Source organism: Symphodus melops (genome assembly GCF_947650265.1).
Source record: "Symphodus melops genome assembly, chromosome: 5".
NCBI classification, from domain to species: Eukaryota; Metazoa; Chordata; class Actinopteri; order Labriformes; family Labridae; genus Symphodus; species Symphodus melops.
Window position 1 is genome coordinate 28,074,735 of NC_136695.1, and position 19,779 is coordinate 28,094,513.

At 45.4% G+C, this 19,779-nt stretch overlaps 1 protein-coding gene and 1 long non-coding RNA gene across 2 annotated transcripts in view; one reads left to right on the plus strand and one right to left on the minus strand.

The window, feature by feature from the left end:
* Positions 1-11,969, plus strand: part of plcl2 (phospholipase C like 2) — a 37,179-nt gene extending 25,210 nt beyond the window's left edge. The window contains exons 5-7 of the mRNA XM_079344202.1: positions 2,123-2,198; positions 9,373-9,482; positions 11,379-11,969. Of these exons, the coding sequence (XP_079200328.1) occupies positions 2,123-2,198; positions 9,373-9,482; positions 11,379-11,582 (390 nt within the window). The 3' untranslated portion in view covers positions 11,583-11,969. The remainder of the gene's footprint in view (positions 1-2,122; positions 2,199-9,372; positions 9,483-11,378) is intronic.
* LOC306824184 lies at positions 11,884-16,096 on the minus strand. Its single transcript, XR_013779111.1, has 2 exons — positions 14,431-16,096; positions 11,884-14,377 (listed from the first exon to the last, which is right to left on the minus strand). It is a non-coding gene; the product is annotated as an uncharacterized lncRNA (long non-coding RNA).
* Between the last annotated feature and the right edge of the window lie 3,683 nt (positions 16,097-19,779).

The following is a 19,779-nucleotide window of genomic DNA, read 5'->3' on the forward strand; positions in this document are numbered from 1 at the left end:
ACAGGACAGCCTCTAAAAAGGAACGAATAAAGTTACATGTGAAGTTCAAGGTCACATCACCAGCCGCGGATGAAAACAAAATTCAACGTTTCAACTTATTGGGGAGTTGAGAGAAAGACAGCGCAGCTTTGCATGGGCGAGCTGCAGAGTGATTAAAGTGAGAGAGAGAGAGAGAGAGCGCTGTGTTCGCAAAAAGAAAAGCGATAATTAGAGAATTCAGTTTTGTGATGGTTCGGTGGTGCTTTCACATCCACACTCCTACAACAAAGAGCCACATGGTTGGATTCTGTGTGAGTGTAAATGGAGCCAAACTACATCCTGTCTGCTTTGTATTGGTGTGTTAGCTTAGCTTAGCCCTCTATCAAACAGAAACACTCCTTCAGCTCTTTCTAATCCCCACGACGCGGACAGAATGCAGAGGAGACGGACCGAGGCTGTGATGTAACCTGGACGCAACTTAGAGAATCACAGGATGTCCTCTTCCTCCTCTTCCTCCCATTCGACTTGGTCAATAAAAGGCCAAAACTTGTAAAAATTCCATCAAGATAGTGAACATTATTTTGGATGTTTGTGCAAGATAGTACGTCATTTGCCTGTTACGTTTGTGTGTGCCAACACTGGACTCATTCAGCATTTATCTTCCCTTCCCATGTCCAATCATCTACCTCAGATCCTGACATCTAAATGACCGAAAGATTCCAATTGATTACATCAGAAAGCACCGCATTATAAAGTCTACATTTGAATAATATCACCAGTTCTGTATCTTATGCTTGTGTTTAAATCCCAAAAACACAGCCGGGGACAGGGACGGCTGCAAAACAAGCATGCACGTTGTATTTCATAATTGCTCGTGATAAAAGGAAAAATAAACACAACAGGGTGGCAACCTTCACTTGATCAAGGCGTACATCTTTGAAGAATCAAAGAGAAAATCTTTGTTCCAATGTCCCAAATTAAAGTTCCAACCTGTGGAAATGCAGAGGAAGCTACAGGGTGACAATGAACAGTGGATTATAACATCTGTATTGTTACTGGCTAAAGGCCAGCGTTTAGGCCACGCCCCTGCCCAGGTCACATGCCAGGTCTGGTCTGTTTGATTTCACACACACACACACACACACACACACACACACTGAGTTTCTTCTGGTGTTTGCAGGCAGCACAGATTGTCCTCGGGGGAATGATGTTGCTCCGCTTGAATGAAACGTTGTTTTCCTTTCCTCTGCCATCTTGGCAAGTCGGCGCGCTCTCTGGCTCCGTGTCACGACCTTGAGGTGCACTGAGGGAGCGAACTCGTGAATGTACACCGACACTTACCACAGGCCTGCGTACACAAAATCCCATCATGCACTAACTGAAATCAAAAGCAGCGTTTTGCTCTTTACAGTCTGTCACCCCCTTCCCATGGAACAATTAAGCTGTTCCTAAGATGACGGCTCCAGATGGTCCGTCAGGCACCCGCTTCTCTCCGTGCTTATTTACCTCTTTTTGTGACAGCCTACATATGCATCATTAACCTCCTGAAACACCACTGTGCTACCTTCCCTGCATAAGGAAACCAAGTCTAACATTTAATATGTAAAGTGATTCATTTGAGTCTGCTTTAAAGGCCACCATGAGAGTGTTAACAGTCTGCAGGTCAGCTTAGTTTGTGCTCTCAATTAAGGCTGAGCATAACACCACAAGAGCTAAATTTAGACTCTCACAGCTGCAATTTCACAGATAACAAGGTGGCGCTCTGTTTGAAACGACTCGCATGTTTGCTTCTGGCTCTGATAATAATTATGTGACCTCGGTGATCTGACTGTTCTTGTACAGGGATGCTTTCAAACCCCAGTAACAGGATTGACAGTTGCTTTTTTTACTCCTGAAGACAAGCCTGAGTTCCAGTTTGAAGGAAACCGAACTTTTAATAAACACTGTAATTGCTTGTGTCTCCGTGCCTCTAATTTTGGCTTTAAAAAAGGCAATTCAGGGACCACACCCACCGGCGTGCTTGTAATAACAGCTTGCGTCTGAGCCTGGCCGCCAGACGGAGACGGCGCCCTGCTTTATTGTGGGATGCCAGTTTTGCTGATGTGGAAAAGAAAATATGAACAGCATGTTTGTCTCCTTTCAGGTGATCCAGACGAGCAAGACTCTGCTGGAGAACTCTGAGGGGGTGTACGACAGGATCCTACAAACACAGAAAGCAGGTAGGAGACGGCAGAGAAGAGCTGTGAATGTCACCGTTAGAAAGCTGCTGAAGCTTTCACGCAGTCTGAAGCCACACTACACACCAACAAGAGCTTATTACTCCGACCTGCAGAGCTTCAGCTTTGATCATGTACTAGTGTAGGATCTGCACACTAGCTGTGTTTCACTTCAGAGCCTGCATCCTTGCATCATGGGAAGGCTGTCCCATGTCGAGGGCTCCTTCAGATGCAGCCTTCATCTTTACTTTGGCTGCAAAAAATGCATCCTGTGCATCCTTCATAGACGCAAAGAGAGGCGAAGAGAAAATGATCGTGTCTGGTTGTGAACAGGGTTTTATTGATAACGATAAGGACTGCAACTGTTGGTTATTTTAACAGCAGATTAAACAGCAGATAATTTTTTTTCATGAATCAAACTTTTCATCCTTTTTCTTTTCCTCCTGAGGCGATTAAAAAAACATCCCCAGTCGTGGTGTTTAGAAGCTGATTGCACGCTGTGCTGGGAAAGACTGCGTCACAGACCGGACCGGCTGCACAACTGTTTCACCTCTTTTCTCCTTCATGAGGTCATAATCCTGCATTTACAGGAAATGCTGTTTAATTGTCCTGTAAATAAAGCTCGTCGAGTGCTCTCTTATTTGAGAGAGTCTGAGAATAAAGTTAAAGGGTGACCAGCTCCGGTTCTGTACTTCACAACTTTCCCTGCAGGCTGAGAGCTTAACTACCGTACTGTAGCTAATAGTGCAAACTCCATAAAGTGGATACGGACCGAACTGAAAGACAGAGCTGCACACAAACTGAACACAGTAGAATTGTCCACGCAGGAAGTCCCTTTCAGCGTTTTCTCTCTCTGAGAGACAAAAACAGGACCTCGTCTTACCGGTGTGACTTCTATTCTGGTTTTTACGGTACATTCAAATTATACTGAAAAAAAACATTGATTTACTTTGAATGAAGGACTTTTCCTTGTAGGTAAGTCCTCCTTCTCTCAGACAGGACTGAAAGAAAATACTGGAGCACAACAATCACTGAAGGTTCATCTCTCCAGGTGCAAAGGAGCAACGTGTCTCAGCACTGCAGTGTTTTGTGTGGACGCTGTCTGAGAGAAGGAGTCTTTATGTCCGAGGTCTTTCTGTGAGAGCACACAGAGTGAAGTGTGAGAGTCTCCTTCAGATTCATGCACCTCTCGATAAAAGGAAGCATTAGCTTTTTCATTTTATGACGTTTAGACGCTCACTGCTTGGCCAGCTCCTTAAAGCTCATCATCTATCTGTGTCTCTTATTACACACACACACACACACACACACACACTCGCCTCCTGCTCTGCCTGCACACACATCTCTCCTGTTTGTCATTTGACGGACATATAAAACACAAAGTGGAGGAACTATCATGGGTTTAGATGTCCGACAGCTCAACACTGATGTTTAAATCCGATCTCTTCTTATAACTGAAAAACAAACTGTAGTTTTTGTCTGATTTGTTGTTTTTATTTCATTGAAGATCCTTTTTTTGCCCTCAAACGTCTCGTCTTCACCATGAAAAATTGTCACATTTCCCCTCATATATCTGGTTCATAATAAATGGTCATCGTGCTGTACGACACTCCGCTCAGCCGTCTGCGTGTGACGTCACCAGCGGCGCGCTGTGACGTGAAATCGAGTGATACAACAAATCAATAAACTAATCCGATGGCCACACTTTCAGTAATCAATGTTATTGATGGTGGTTGCAGCCCTGACTGCACAGCGTGAAGGGTTCAGGTTAAGAGCAGGCACGAAATGACGACTTTGACTTCAGAGGTTACGTCCAGCCTGAGCGTGGAGACAGATCCAGACGATAGACAAAGACTGCAAATAGATGGAAGACAGATAACAGCCTCTAACATTCAGTGTCTGACTTTAAGTTTTTGTAGTGAACTGATGGTGTTTGTCTGTTCTGGTGACATGATGGTGTTTGGATGATACAGGTTTTTTTTTAAAGATGCTGACAAAGCATCACAGTGGATAAATAAACAGCAGACACGTCTGACCACTGAAGTCCACCATCCACAAGTTTACTGCTCCAGATGAAAATAACACACATGATTGTCTCTCTGCCTTTGTCTTCTCAGAAGTGACTGTTGTTGTTGGGTCTGAACTCGAGACAGCCTCGTGTGGATCTCAGGGTTCTGCAGCCTCTTAATTACCAGCCTTTGTTTTTGTTTTCTCTGCCAAAATGGCGTCAGGTTTTCAGAGGTGGAATAACTGCGTTTAGCTTTTTCTGGGCAGCTCATCACGCTCTTTGCACTAAAACAGTCTCAGGGAATGATGGAAGCGCTGGTTGGAGGACGGCGGACCATCATGACCACGGCTCAGCTGTACTGCTGCTCCTGAAGGATGACTTGTAAATTATTAAATGTCTCCGCTCAGACCTGAAACAGAGACAATGAACATCTCTCTCTTAGCGGAGGCAGCCTGAAACATTGACCTCAGTTTGACCCTCTTCTCTTCTTTACTAGAATATACACCATTTTTTTTTTGGGGGGGGGGGGGGGGGTTGAAGAAGTGCTTCAGTTTACGAGCAGAGAAAAATCAGCTGAAGTCGGTGATCATACCTGTGCAAGAAGGACTTTCACTTTGGAACTTCTCTGTTTAAGTGATCTAAGTTTAAGGCTGTGTGATCAGTGTTTTTGTTACTGGCTCATTTTAAGATGTTAAATTGGTATGCTGGCAACACCGTCCTCCAATCGCCTTTGCAGCTTCACGTCCTCATGCTGAAGTGAGTGAGTTATGATCTGGCTTGCCTCGCAGGAGATGCCATCCGTCCACCGGCTGTTAACATCTGAGCAGTAGAGCAGAGAGAGCCGGCCCTTTAACCCGAGCCGTGACCCGTGGTGGGTGTCAAGGTGGGAAATTAGCATCCGTCACTCCTCAAATACTTGACTGCGTTTTTTTTTTTTTGGCAGCTAAGTTTTCAGTTCTCGATGGCGGGTAAATAAAGGCAACATGATGGACTGAATCCAGATCTTTCTGAGCAGAGCTCGAGAGCAGCTCTGCCACTCAAAGAGTTCAAGAATGAAATAAACAGTCTGCAGACAGATAGACAGATAGACAGATAGATAGATAGATAGATAGATAGATAGATAGATAGATAGATAGATAGATAGATAGATAGATAGATAGATAGATAGATAGATAGATAGATAGATAGATAGATAGATAGATAGATAGATAGATAGATACTTTATTGATCCCGAGGGAAATTCATGTTTCAGCTCGTCGCATGTATTTCACACAGTGTTTGACCCGTTTAGCAAATGTTCACGTGGGATTCGTCTTTGTTGTGCTCTAACTGTTGCTCCTCTTCCACGGGACGTAAAATACACAGATAAATCCCTGATTTAAAACAAGTCAAAGTATTTCAGCCTGAAGGAGAGTTCTCTCTGGCTCGTCGTCAGCGAAGGTCTGTTGGAGGTCAGCTGATGCTCCATTTCATGCTTTGCGAGTTTGGAAACACAACAGGATGTGATGTAACTGTTCTTTGTGCTGTACAGTGAGGGCAAGCCAATATTGAAAACCCCGTCGCCTGCATGAATCATTCTCTGCTAGACAACAATACTCAGAGCAACAACACGCCAAACAAACTTTTCTCACAAGCTCCAACAGAAGACACAACAGACGGCAAGCCAATCAGCTTGAACACCTGAGCTGGCATTAACTCAACCAAACTCTGTGTGTGTGTGTGTGTGTGTGTGTGTGTGTGTGTGTGTGTGTGTGTATGTAGAACAGTAACGCGCCGGTTTGCTGATGTGCCTGTTCATGTTTGCGTGGCGTGCATTGTGGGTTTCTCACACGTGTCTGTTGGGTAGAAACTGGGTCAGTACAGACCCGATCCCCCCCGTACAGGAAGCAGAACGCTCCGGCAGCAACAGCTATTAACGTTGTGAATAATCCATCACATCAGCTCAGACAGGGCACACACACACACACACACACACACACACACACACACACACACAGAGTCAGGTGTTTACAGCTCCGACATGGATGTCGCTTCTCTCAACCTACACACACTCAGGCTGGAATTAGCATTCAGGGCAGCTGATTGGCTGAACTCGCTGCAGACTAACAAGATAATTACAGAAGATGTTGTTAAATGTCAAGTGAAAAATAATGGTTGCAGAGGGACTCTGCTGTGACACTGTGCAGAATACGAAGCAGAGAGCCAATGTTTATGTAACAGTGGACATGGATTCCCTCAGAGGGCTCAGAAGGTGAAGCGCTGCATGAACAGATTCATTTTTATCACCTTTAGATGTAACATGAGGAGTGTGTTGGTTATTACTGATGCATCGATAGGAGCTACATTAAAAGCATCAGGGATCTTTAATTTAATCAGCACCATCATTGGGTCGTCATCAGACTCACCGTCAGTGTCGCCAGCTGTCCACAGGTCACAGGACAACCAGAGGACAGACAACATGTCTCTCTGAACATGACTTAATGTTCACGTATGTTGATAAAAGTGATGAGAACTATGAGCTTAAGTGTTTTATTTTGAAATTGACTGGACTCTCTGTGCGTTCTCTCATCTGACTTCCTGTCCAGCTTGGCTCACGGTTGCGGCGTACTCGGTTAAAAAATAGACCCGCAGAGTATTTTCAGTGTGGTGCCACTGCTAGCATGCTAGCATGCTGGCATCCAATCATCGACTGGAGCAGCAGCTGAAGGTGGCGTGTGCGGCGCCGACGGACCACAGCGGCGCACAGAGGATGTTGAAATCACGGGAAAATGATTAACAGCAGTTGTTTCAAACCTTTTTCCTTTTTTCAGACTGTTGGTCATCTAAATGATCCTCAGGCTCTGTTACGTAATGTTTGATATTAATGAAAGAAGATGAAGCATTCTTGTTTTTCATTATCTCAGTCACTGATTGGTCTGAACTTTTCTTCATTATCGTGTCACCTGGGGCTCAGTCAGTAAACATTTCGTGACACAAGCCGACGCTCATATTGAAGTAAATATTTCAGCCGTGACGCTCCGTACTGTAGAGCATGGATTGAGTACAGTTTGTGTCTTGCAGCATTACCTCACAGACGTCAGTGTGATTCGCCTCGCTGAGAATCAGCTTCCCTCTGTCTTGGCTGCCAGACTCCATGCCATGTTGCTAGGCAACCTCCAGTGTGAGCGAGAGCTGGAGGATGCCGTGCACCTCCTTCAGCACAGTCATGGTTCACGTGCAGCGGCAGCAGCAGCAGCAGCAGCAGCGGCAGCAGCTCTGTAGTCACAGCAGACAGACCTGTGGGGTGACATGTTGGTGATGAGACAGGAAGAGGTGTGATGTCAGCTTCAGAGTGGCAGACTGCTTTTTCTCAGCTGAGAGGCTCCTAAACAGCCCAACCCCAAAGCCATTATGGTGATTTCACATGAAGGGGGTCTCTCTTGTGTGCTCGCCACGTTTCCATGGCAACAGCACCAACAGGGGCCAGGGCAGACTGTAGCTTTATATCAGAGCTCCAAGCGGAAATGTGTTGCATCCTCTGTAGGAGTTCCCAGTGCGCAAGTGTGTTACGCAGCGATGGGCTTTGTGCGTAGCAGGAACTCTGCTTCGTCTCCTCTCGGTTTATTTAGCTGGCAGGCTGTGCTGCCTGTTGCTGCACTGTACTGTACAGCCAGCTCGACGTTAAACATGTCCTTACTCAGACTCAGTCATGCAAAAGAAAAAAGAAAAGAAAGGGAGAGGAAGAGAGGGGGTGGGATAGCTCCTCGGGAGACAAATCCTTCCTCTGTTTAATGCCTTGATGCTAATCCGCAGTGAGAGAACGTCATGTCTGTCTGCCTACACCGCATCTCCTCTGCCTTTCTCTCACTTTCCGGGCCTCGTGCTTTTCCGACTCATCCTGCCTCCCTGCTCCCTTCAGTGCTGCTGCTGCTGCTTGTTTCCTTCTCTGCCTTTGAGCCAGCTTCCCTTTTTGCTTTATCTTTTTTTTTCTCTTCCGTAGTCCTGTCAACGCCTCGCTCAGACGAGCCTCTGAGCTTTGTCACATTTTACTTTGAGATACTGAGCACACATGCTCTAAAAATGAAAACACTGAATTCAACATTATTATGACTTCATATAATGTCTTTAAAGAGACACGCTCCTGTTTCCCATGTTAGCGGACACAAAGACATGTGTCACACTGTACTGCCCTTCTCATGTTCAAGATTACACACATAACATTTCAAAAGTCCTCCAATAAAAACACGAGGCCAGACTTCTTGAATGTGCAGACGACTAGTGTGTGTTGGCAAAGCTGAAGCATGACGACAAGCTCGAACCAAACCCAAACTCCTGAATCCACACAAAGCTACGAGCTGTCCTTTAGCTAGTAAGGCTAGCCTTGGCTAGCAAAGCACAAGCACTGGTTAGTTGAAACAAACAATTTAAAGACTAAAAAAATGCTGCTTTTATTTTTTATTTTTTGCTATCTGCTTCTCTTGGAAAGCTCAGAGCAGCGCTGCAGTGTTAGCATTTACACAGCCAGCTTTAGATGGCCTGCAGCAGGAGAATCTTAGCCCGGAGAGAGGAAGCAGCAGGGAGCAGCTCAGAAACCGGCAAAGAAAAAAAAAACATAACCCTACTCAGCATCTTCTCAGTAAACAGGAGAGGCTGCTTCTCCAACAGGGAATACAGAGTCAAGGTGATTTACAGCCTCTGTGAGCAGGACTGTGACTCCTGGGACAGTGAGCACAGCAGGGTCATGGAGAGGTCAGATCCTGAGGGATCAAAGGCCAAAGCTGGCTTTAAATCCACCTGAGAACAATAAAATCCTCGACTCAGTTTATGTAAGAGAAACACTCACTGTCATTGTGACGCTCATGGATTACTTCCTGTGATTAACAGCACCATTCCTGAAACACTGTCAGAAACACACTCTTCAGAAAATCCCACCTGATGTTTGTTTATTTAGACCTGTTATATACTGTATCTTCTGCAGCAGCTTTCTGTTGTTATCATGAATCTGCAGACACACAGTGAGGGGAGAGCAGAACCTCTGCACTCTCACAAAGGCTGCCAAACGTTGACAGGACACGTCAGGGTCTCTGCTCTTCCTCACACTGACAACAGACTGCTCCAGTCAGCTCACAGCTGCTCCTCTGTGGAACAAACCGGAAGCATTAAGACTCCTCCTCTTTGTGTCTCTCCCAGCGATGGAGTTCCACGAGAACCTTCACGACCTGGCTGTGAAGGAGGGGCTGAAGGGCCGGAAGCTGCACAAGGCGGTGGAGAGCTTCACGTGGAACATCACCATACTCAAGGTGAGATTTCTCCCATTCGGAGGGAACAGCTGTCCATGAGTAGCGTGCACGCTGCAGGTCACCTCTCATACGTTTATTAATCAGAGGTCAGGGTCAGCGCCTTCCAGCGCTTTTCCACATGGAAAGTTCCATCGGCTGCAGTATGAGCCGCAGTGAGCCCGGTTACACGACACGCTCGAGACTGATGACCCAGACGCTCACTGGTCATCACCATCCTTCCTTTAAAGCATGGTGACGTCACACGTTGTGTTCTGAGGAGGCGTTTTGAAAAGTGGAGTTCGTCACAGCGATCCGTCTGGAAACAGTCAGAGAGGTCGAACCTTCAGCCTACGTGTTCAGCTGTCAGTCACTGTGTGAGCTATAAAAGATCTCCCCCAGCACTCTGCACCAATGAGAGCTGAGCCGTCGTACTGCAGCTAGAAAGTCAATAAATGTTCTGCATCTCCTACATCCGTGCAGCTTACAGTGCATTCTGGATTTCACAGAGTGAGTTGTAGAATCGTCTGGAGTGATGAGTCTACACCTGCGAGGTATTTGTGTTTGGCAGCTGCAGTGTTTGGCCTTCAGCACAACATTAAAGAAATGACATTAAATGAAAATGTGTTGTAAATCCCACTACCGGCTGACCTTGATTTAGCTCCTTTAAAGAAAATTGCTTTTGTGTTTCATGTTGAAAATGCTCATACGCTCTATAAGCTTTCACACTGTGGTTATAGAAGCATCTGCTCCTCCTGCTGCAGCTGATCGAAGCCTTTAAAGGCTGGAGTCTAATCTTTAGTATTCCAACATATTTCACATTTACATGTTTAAAAACTCAAAGTGAGTGTGTCCACACAAGTATATTAAAGTAAGTACCAGTGTGCATCACACCTGTGATTATTTCACTCCGCTGCTTGTTACTGAATATTTATTCCTATTTGCACGTGTTAATTAAGATTAGCTCACGAGTAGCTCCGCTATCATTTATTTAGCCGATCCCCAGGCAGTCGACTTCTCATTCATTGTGTTCATGTTTAATCTGGGCCGGTTCCTATATGGATCTTCTTGTTGGCAGACGCACGGCGTGAACACTCCTTGGAGTTTTGGATGATCATTAAAAGTGCATCAAGTCATCGACTTTAAAGCTCTTTAAGATTAAAGGATGGCTCGGCTCCAACACCGCTCTGAACTCAGCACACACTAACAGTGGTGACTTATCGTGTGCGTCCGTGTTCTTTACACACGATGACATGAAAGGAATGATAACACAGATGTGCCACTGATAGCGGACACAATTAATGACTTTTATCAGAGCTCGGTATGTTCTCCTCTTCACATTCCTTAAAGGAAGAATGTTCCGCTTTTTAATCCTGTCGATGTCGCCCTTTGATTACAGCGTGAAACCAAAACACACCACGCCTCCGTCGCACTGAAGCCTCCGCTCCCCTCACAGACACACATGATCCTCCTTTAATAGAATACAATGATGTTTTAGGACTGTGTGCAAAAATGAAGAATGACCTGGACGGGCCTCTAACCTGTTCTTTGTCTCCTTCCAACACTTGTGCTCCGTATCCTGAGGGTGAAAAATCTTTTTTATGGGCTAATCTGACATGAGTGGAATCTCCTCCGCTGCCTGTAATCGTCTCGTTTAGGCAGTTCTGTGGTTTCATTAAACCGACTTGATTTCTTTGTTGATAAGAGAAAGGTGATTAAGAGCTTGATTTATCACATCGCTGGAAGCCGGGGCGGCCAGCATTTTAGGATCCAGCAGTGGAAAGCTTTTATTTTGAAAGAATGTCATTGCCAAAACAGAGAGCAGGGAGGTGACACAGTGTATATTTCAGCAGTATTGTAGTAAAGCAGAGACAAGCCGAGCTTTGACACCTGGCTCTAACGCTTCCATCTGTCCCTCAGGGTCAGGCAGATCTTCTGAAGCACGCCAGGAGTGAAGTGCAGGAGAGCTTAAAGCAGATCCACTACGCCGCGCTCACCTGTAACCTGAGTAAAGGCGGCTTGACGGGCGGCTCCTCCGGCTCCGAGTCCAAAAACAGACGCAGCCTGGAGGCCATTCCCGAGAAGGCCACCGCTGAGGACGAGCTCACCGACGAGGAAAACTAAAGACCCCCCCCCCCCGCGCTCCTGCTCTCTGTGTGTCCGCTCCCTGGCACCGCCATCGCTCCACACGCCGTCTTTCTTTTTTCCCCACATTCCATCGTGTACATTCCTGCCTCCAGAGCACTCAGGCGTCTGCCTCGGAAGCATCAACATGCCACCGCCGCTCCAGGACAGAAACCCGACCAGAGTCCAGAGAAGTCCGCACTGAACGTTTGTATGTTAACATTTGTTCCACGTCTGAAGCTGCCTACCGATCGCATCGTGCACACATGGCATTAAATCTCATCCAGCAAAAACATAAAAAAAAAAAAAAAGGGAAACCTAACAAATGATGCTTTTGGAAACAAATCCTACCTGAAAAGCATAAAACTGTGACATTCTTCATCTGCACTCCTTTTGTACGTCTGTTTGTCTTACTCCCTTGATTCCTCTCCTCACCTCATTCCTCGTTCCCTTGGGCGAGCAGGGAACCTTCTGTTCAGACATTCACTGTTGCTCAGCAGACCTGGGTTTTAAATAAAGAGAATAAAAATGGGGGGGGGGGGTGGGGGGGGGGGCCTTGGATTGTTGCGAGAGATTTCTTAAAGCACAATTTTTGGAGTTGTGAATGTAAAAGGACGGGAGGAAAGAAGAAGAAGAAGAAGAGCCGTTTACGAAACTGAACTCGTCCACGTCGTCTGCCAAAACGGCTTCATATACTGTGTGTATATACGGAGTTTCCTGTTACCTTTGTTTTCTGCAGAGTGCATCATTTTATTATTGTATACTTGGAGATATAAGATTTATTTTATAAGAGATATATGAAAGTGTGTTGAAAAACAAACAACAACAACAAAAAAAAAAGTTTTGTGCGTGTAGATCTGTCTGATGAGGAGTGTCGTCGTCATGACAGGAAGTGACCTCACAGTTGTCCCCGTGGAGAGCTTTTTACACGAGGAGACAGAAAGACTAAAAATAGAATGTACTCACGCCGTCTGTGGTGCCGATGACGGCAGATTCTCAAAAAGTCCCAACCAGCAACTGCATGAGAAGGAACCACAGCTGAGAAACAAAAAAAACAAAGCAGCCTGGACGCTGACACATTTTCAGATTGGAGCGTTTGATTCAGGAATAGGTTCAGCCTTTATTTTTGGGGCACGGTCCTCCCATTTCAGGGCGTGAAAGAGATTTTTTCAGTCTTCTACAACTGTAACTATTCACTCCACAGTTTGTTTTTTCAAGTCCACAAACCAAAGCCAGAGCCGCATCTCTCCTCCACATGAACCCTCAGAAACTCCCACTGTAACTCAAACTCTGGGCCCGGTTCTTCAAAAGCTTTCATCTGGATAAAAAAATCTCAATTCATTCATTTGTTGTTTTGTTTTATTACTATTGAGGGTCACATCATGAGTTTGCTTTTATCCCAGTTGTTAAAAGAAATGATTCGGATCATCCTGATCTCGGTACAGACTTTTTAAGGATTACCTAATCTGGATTACCAGAGCTTTAAAGGGGACTTCACACCACGTACTTTGTCCACAGGGGGGCAGCAAAGGGGGGTAAGGTCAATTCTGTTGACCTTATTCCTTTTATAGATCCTAAAAATATTTAAATATCAACTAAAATGTCAAGTTGTTGGCGAGGATCCTGATTTATTGGATAAAATAAATCCTAATCCTACTCGAAAGTTTCAGACACTCAAACTGGATCACTTACTGCCAAAGTCTGTGCACGTTGCGTTCCCTCAGCTCGATGAGCGACGAGCGCCCTGCAATAAACGGAGCCTGACTTCTGTCGCGTGCACGCGGTTATGAGCAGCTGAACACGCGTGTTAAAACAATCACGCGGGAATAAAGAGACGAGCAAACATGTTGTTGTTGTCCTGTCCGGATCGTTTGTTCAGTTTGACACGTGCCTCCAGCGAGCTCCTTTTTTTAAAAATAGACTCATGACTATTTGAAACAGGGCAGAGCGTAGTGGCACTTTGGCGCCCCCTGGAGACAGACCGTGGTGCGTGATGTGGAAACAGCAGCGTTGAATAGAGTGGAGTGGAGGCTAACTGCGCTGACGGATCACAGCTAACATACACTATGTGGAAACTGATCTGATTACGTAATCCTTCGAACGAGATTTAAAGGTTGAATCCTATCCGAGAGTTTGAACCCTGCTGGATGACTTTCGAACAGCCGGCCTCAGTGTGACTGAAAACCACTCACAGGAAACTGAAGAGGGACAGGGAGGTCATGTCCAAAAAAAAAACAAGACTTGGGGTTCATCTTTAACTTCCTGTTAAAGATTTTAAACATGAAAGCTACATTCTTGCTCTTCGTCACTGTTTTGGAGGTGTGGTAAGTTATCACACAGCTCGAGGGGTTCAAAGGAGTCACACTCTGATAGTAACAGAATTTAAACTCAGGTCTGGTGAGAAGGTCGAGAAGACGATGAACTTCAGAGTAATAATAGCATCCTGTGTTGTAGCTCGAATCTGCAGCATCAGTGTCAGGAGCTTTTTTTTTCTTTTTTTTTAAACTGCCTTCCCGACTCGCTGCTTCAGTAGTGCTCTCGTCTCCTCTTCATTTAACAGTCCATAATTGGATCCTTGATTTCTAACAACAAAAAAAAAACCTTCCACTTGCAGGAAGTTATACTGAAATGATCAGAATAGGACATTAGCTTAGCATGAGCTACAATCAATGAGCAGTTAATGAAGTACACTCAAAAACGAGCTGACACGTAACCAACACAACAATATAATGATCAGAGTTCATCACAAGTACTTTTACACTTTAGTTTGGTCTTCAGATCGTGTAGCAACTGGACTCGTGTAACATCCATCCACGCCGCCGCCGCCGCCGCCGCCTTGGTGTAGGACGCTCGGCTGTTTTTAAATTTCATCTGATAATTGTTCTGCACAAAAAAAACTACCAAGTCCAGCTTCTTCTATGTGTAAATGTAAACAGCAATAAAAACCAACTCTGATTCTGATGTGTCTATACAAACAATCCGGGCAAAATAACACAAATCAACACATATTTAACCCGTAACACTCAAACTCACTCAGGAATCGAGCATCAACACAAACACAGTAAATTATTCAAACAACTAAAAAAACATTTTGACCCACGTGGATCAATGAAAAACATTAATGAGGATTGATCAAAGATAACTAAATGTAGCTCAGTGTAGGCTACGTCTAAAAAAAGTCCAGACTGAACACTTTGCGGTCTTCTCTGATCAATATTGGAATTTGAATTTAAAAAAACCTTTCAATCAAGTCTCGTCCTGAATTCGATCGACCGGTCTAACAACGCGTCCTAACAGCAGGCCAGCGTCACGGCCGCACGCTCGCTGTCCACACTGCATCCCTTTCATTCTTCGCTCTGTAAATTCAAAACATTTGGACATCTTGTGTTTTTCGTCATTAAACGCCTCACAGTGAGCTCAGTAAAGATTTTCTCCAGCGTTGAAACGAGTCAAAGCTCAACATTTTAATCACCGACGAGGATATTAATTAATGCGCCGTCATCATTAATTAATGCACCGTCATCATTAATTAATGCACCGTCATCTCCGCTTTGTGAAACAAGCTAACGAGCTCTGTTGAGTGTCGGTCGAATGAAATGTCGAGCTTTTGTCACCACCGGAGAAAACTTAATTCAGCTCACCTCGAGAGTCAGCACAAAGCAACACGCTTCTGTTTGTCCACCTTAAACATTAAAGCTCCGCCTCTTTTTAAGTTTGCAAAGGGAAACACAGAGCAGAGCTGCAGCTCGATATCCAACACGTGTGTGCTGTTAGGACACGGTGTGAAACTGCCTGGATGTTCATTGAGTTAGCTGCTTTTCTCAAAATCTGTGAATTTGAATCTTATCAAGAGTCAACGCGAAAATGTATATTTTGATACCATGGCAATAAAAAGTACAAGTTCTAGGTACACGTCGTCGATTTGTATTGTTTTTATTCACAGGAAAACTCCGGCACCGTCCACCGTTGGCACAGATTCATTTCAGTAACATTTCTTTTTAAAAGGTCAAAACGTGCGGAAAAAAACCCAACAAACCCGCCATAATAAAAAAGTGATGATATGCCGAGTTGAAAAGTGTTTCAGGATTATTTCTTGTGATTTTTAAAAGTCAAATATTGGTGTGTTTTGGCTTCAATCCGAACAGTAAACAAGGAAGCTGTAGCCTGTGAGGTCCTGTGTCAACCTGGTATTTTTTTTCTTACGTGGAAAAGTTCTGGCTGTTGCACGTGCGTCTTGTCTCTATGACAACAGCAGCTGTGTGACCGACACGGCGTCGATGATTTAAACTACGTTTGATATGACGGCCCCGCTATCACTGCTCCGATCAGACACGGAGACGGGAGGATGTGGGTTCACGACACAACCATGTGATTGGCTGGTCCAAAAGTGTGCAGGTGACGTCGAGGCCGTGCAGGGACACCGGGTCTGGCTCCTGGGACGTCTCGGACGCTGGGGGACTGTGCCTGTGATGCAAACGCTCTCTCCTCATTGGGAACTATTAGAAAGAAGCTAAACTCGGAAAAACAAATAACGCCAAGGCGACGCAGGCATTAAAGCCAAACGTCAAGTGTGCACACATCTGTCTAAAACTAAATAAATAAATAAATCAAGTTGCTTGGCGTTAGAGATGGCGTTCTTCTTCTCTTGACTCGAGATATTTGGACTGTTAAATGAAGCTCTTCGTGTCCTCAGGCTAGTTTCAGCGTTTTCTTTGGTTTCGTTACGTCTCCACCTCCTGCTGATCACACGACTGAACCTTACAAGTTGTCTCTGAATCACAGTGCTGTGCCGTTTTATTTTTTGAGAGGATGAAAAAAAAAACTTTCATTACAACTGTACTCCTGTCTCATCTCTTTATCTGTCATGTCCACACAAAAAAACCCTCCACCTCTAAATAAAAAAAACATTGGATATTTGTCTTTGTGTTTGATGTGCTGTTTGAATCAGCTGTTTGCTCTTTCTACATGAATAAGTAACGTTGTGTTTTCTTTTCTTCACTTCCTGTATTGACGAGCGGTTTTCACTGGAGGACGCTGCTGGTGTCCTGCAGTTTCCTTCAGGCTCATTCCTAAACAACAGTAACATCTGTGAAATCCAGTCTCCTGCTCTCTTCGTGGCTGCTGATGAGCTCTGCGTTCCCTGCAGCAGAGCGGTCGATGCTCCGCTCGGCCTCCACGCCTCTCCTCCCCTCGGGGCTCAAACACGTCGAATGACCTCCCTGCTTCGGTCAGCACTGCTCTTTCTTCCCCTGCGTTCCCCTTCATCGTACAGAGCCGTGGAAGTAATTCAAAGACCAGGGTCTGAATCACTTCATCTCAGTCCACATGTTCTTATTAAAGGAAAAAGAAAATAGCTGCAGGATAATGTGTCACTCCTGGGTCAAAGGAATGTTTCGTACAGTATGCTTTTCTTCTGGACCGCCTTTAGGTTTCTTATCAGCAAATCAAAGCTAAGGGAACTGCTGCTCTACTTTAGAGTAACCTTAGGTTTAATGAATACAGACAAGTACCAGATATTAAAGTTCCTGTGATACTGATGGTAGAAAACTAATATGACAGCTTAAAGGTCAAATACTGCACTGCCTCCAACGAGGTTAAATCAGTCTCAGAGCTCCACAAAATGTGTGTGAAGTGTGTTGTTGTAAATCCACTCTGATCCTGTATTTGATCATGTCTATGAACCCCTCTATTTCAGCCCTGCTCAGAACAGCCTGTTTCTGTGTCTGTAGCTTTAAATATGTAAATGAGCTGTGTCTGACCACGCCCCCTCTCTGGAAGGGCTCGGGTGTACTCGCTGCTTCCTCGCTCCATGTCCTATTGTTTACGGTGAGAAGGCAGACTCAGAGGGCAGAACAAACACCTAGCTGTGGGAGTGTCACCCACCTGGGGGAGGGGCTACTGCCCTTTGTGATGTCATGAAGGGAAACTCTCCAAACCAGCCTGTTTGAGCACACATTTTCTTAAAAGTGGAGCAGGCAGAAGACGGAGAGGATGAGCTTGTGTGTGCGCCACGGTTTCAGAGCAACTGAGCTCCACTTACACACACATGCACACACACGGCGCTGCGCTCTCCTGCTCACTCAGCTGAATCTCCTCTTCATCACCTCTGAAGACGAAGACGAAGTCGGCTACCGGCGTCCCAAGTTCACATTTATTGATTTACTCATTTCCCAACTGTCTTCAGATCACGAACCAGCACCAGGACAGGAAGTAATGGGAAACATAGCAAACACTATTTCCCGGGGTTAATACCCGTACACTACAGAACACATGCGAGGCATCCGTCATGTGTGCCGATGACCACTTGAGTTGGTCATCATTAAGTGTCAAGGACAGATGCAGCTCATCCCGACTCTCGCAGCGGAGCTAAAGCTGGAGGAGTGCATGTATCAGAATCGATCAGCTCTGTGTGTGCAGAGTGGAGCAGAGAGAGAGCGCCTGGCTTCACATGGACCTGCCTGCAGAGTACACACACACACACACACACACACACACACACACACACACACATACTGTATGTAAGGTGAGAAAGCCTGCACCGTTTTACGAACATGCCAGCTGTTTCGTTACTGCAGAGCACATAAACTTTATTTGTATAGCGAGCCGCAAAGTGCTTTGTGGAGTAAATTATGATTGGGGCCTGTAGCTGCCAACGCTCGATCACTATTTGACTTTAATCCAGACCTGGAAACAGTCAGGAGATTTGTCTGCGGACCTAAGATTAAGAATGTGCATTAAAAAAATAAAAACTACATTTAAGCTGTGACTGACCTAGATTTCCTTCCTGCAAAAGTAATCTCCAAAGTCTTTAAATCACCTTTTCTTTTGGAAATCAGCCGACAGAGACCGAGGTGACCTTTATGATCTCGACTCTTGTCGAGAGTTTAAAAGCCTGCCTCGTCATATCGCTCTCCGATAAGCCGTGCAAACACATCAACACAACCTGTGCCTGCTGCTTCATTGCCTCTCCAGCGCTGCAATCAGCACGAGGAGAACATGTAAAGAGAGCAGGATGGCCCTCTAATGCACTCCTCAAAGAGGCCGAGCCGGAGACAGGCCCCGACTGTTGATTCACTGAAATGGGTTTTATTAGGCCTGGAGGGCACAAATTGAGGGTTTCTGTTTGTCTCTCTCAGAGTTACAGCTCGTTCTCGTGTGGAATCATTGAAGACTGTTCTTAAATGTCAACGCTGCCCTCTTCCTCTTCCTCAGACTTCAAAACACATTTAAGCAGAGAGGTGAGCATACTTCAGTATTTATCTGCACTTTACGCAAAAAAAAAAAAAAAAACAAGTTTCACTGTCTGGCGGTGGCTGTGGCTCAGTTGGTCGAGTCAATCGTCTCCTTACTGGAAGGTCGAGGGATTCGACCCCCAGCTCCTGCAGCTACATTTCTGATGTGTCCATGGGCAAGGCACTTAACCTCAAGTTGCTCCCTCTGCTTAGTCAGAGGTTTCTGAGTGTATGAAGGGTATTAGTTACTTGTGACCAAGACAACATCAAGACCAAGACCAAGGCAGGTCGAGACTAAGACCATAAAGATCGTTTCACTAACTTACACTGGGAATACGAGGAAGTTTGCAGCCGTGAGGTGATTGGTCGGTTTAGAAAGGGGGAGCTTTTACTCCGTCTGGAGTCCGCCCAATCTGAGAACGAGACGAGACTGAGTCGAAATGACTTTGATTCAAAGACGGGAAGAAGACAAGAAGTGGCCTTGAGACCAAAAACAACAACACTGGGGATCGAACCCCCGACCCTTCATTTGAGAGACAACACAGATCCTTTCATATAAACTTAGATCCTTTAAAAAGAAATAATGCAGGTTAAGTCTAGTAAACTTTAAGTGTTTAAGCTTTCTAATGTTACATCACATAAAAAGAAGTCAAAACAAACTCTTAAATAAATCAGCCTCGAGTATTCAGCTGAGAGCATCACGGCTATTTAAAGTTCTCAAATTGCAGAGTGTGTCTCGCCAACAATAGGAGAGTCTCTGAACTGTAAACATGGTCTGGAATGAATCAGCTGCTGTCACATGCAAGACCTCCTCGCCGCCGCCGCCGCACATTCCCAGAAATAAGCCGACATAGACGATGAATGGACGGACGGATGGACGTTCCCGAGGACTCGTATTGGAGCTTAAATCATCCTCTGCGTGTTTACGGCGGCGTGGTGGTACTAAAAGGAGCTGTGCGGGGAAA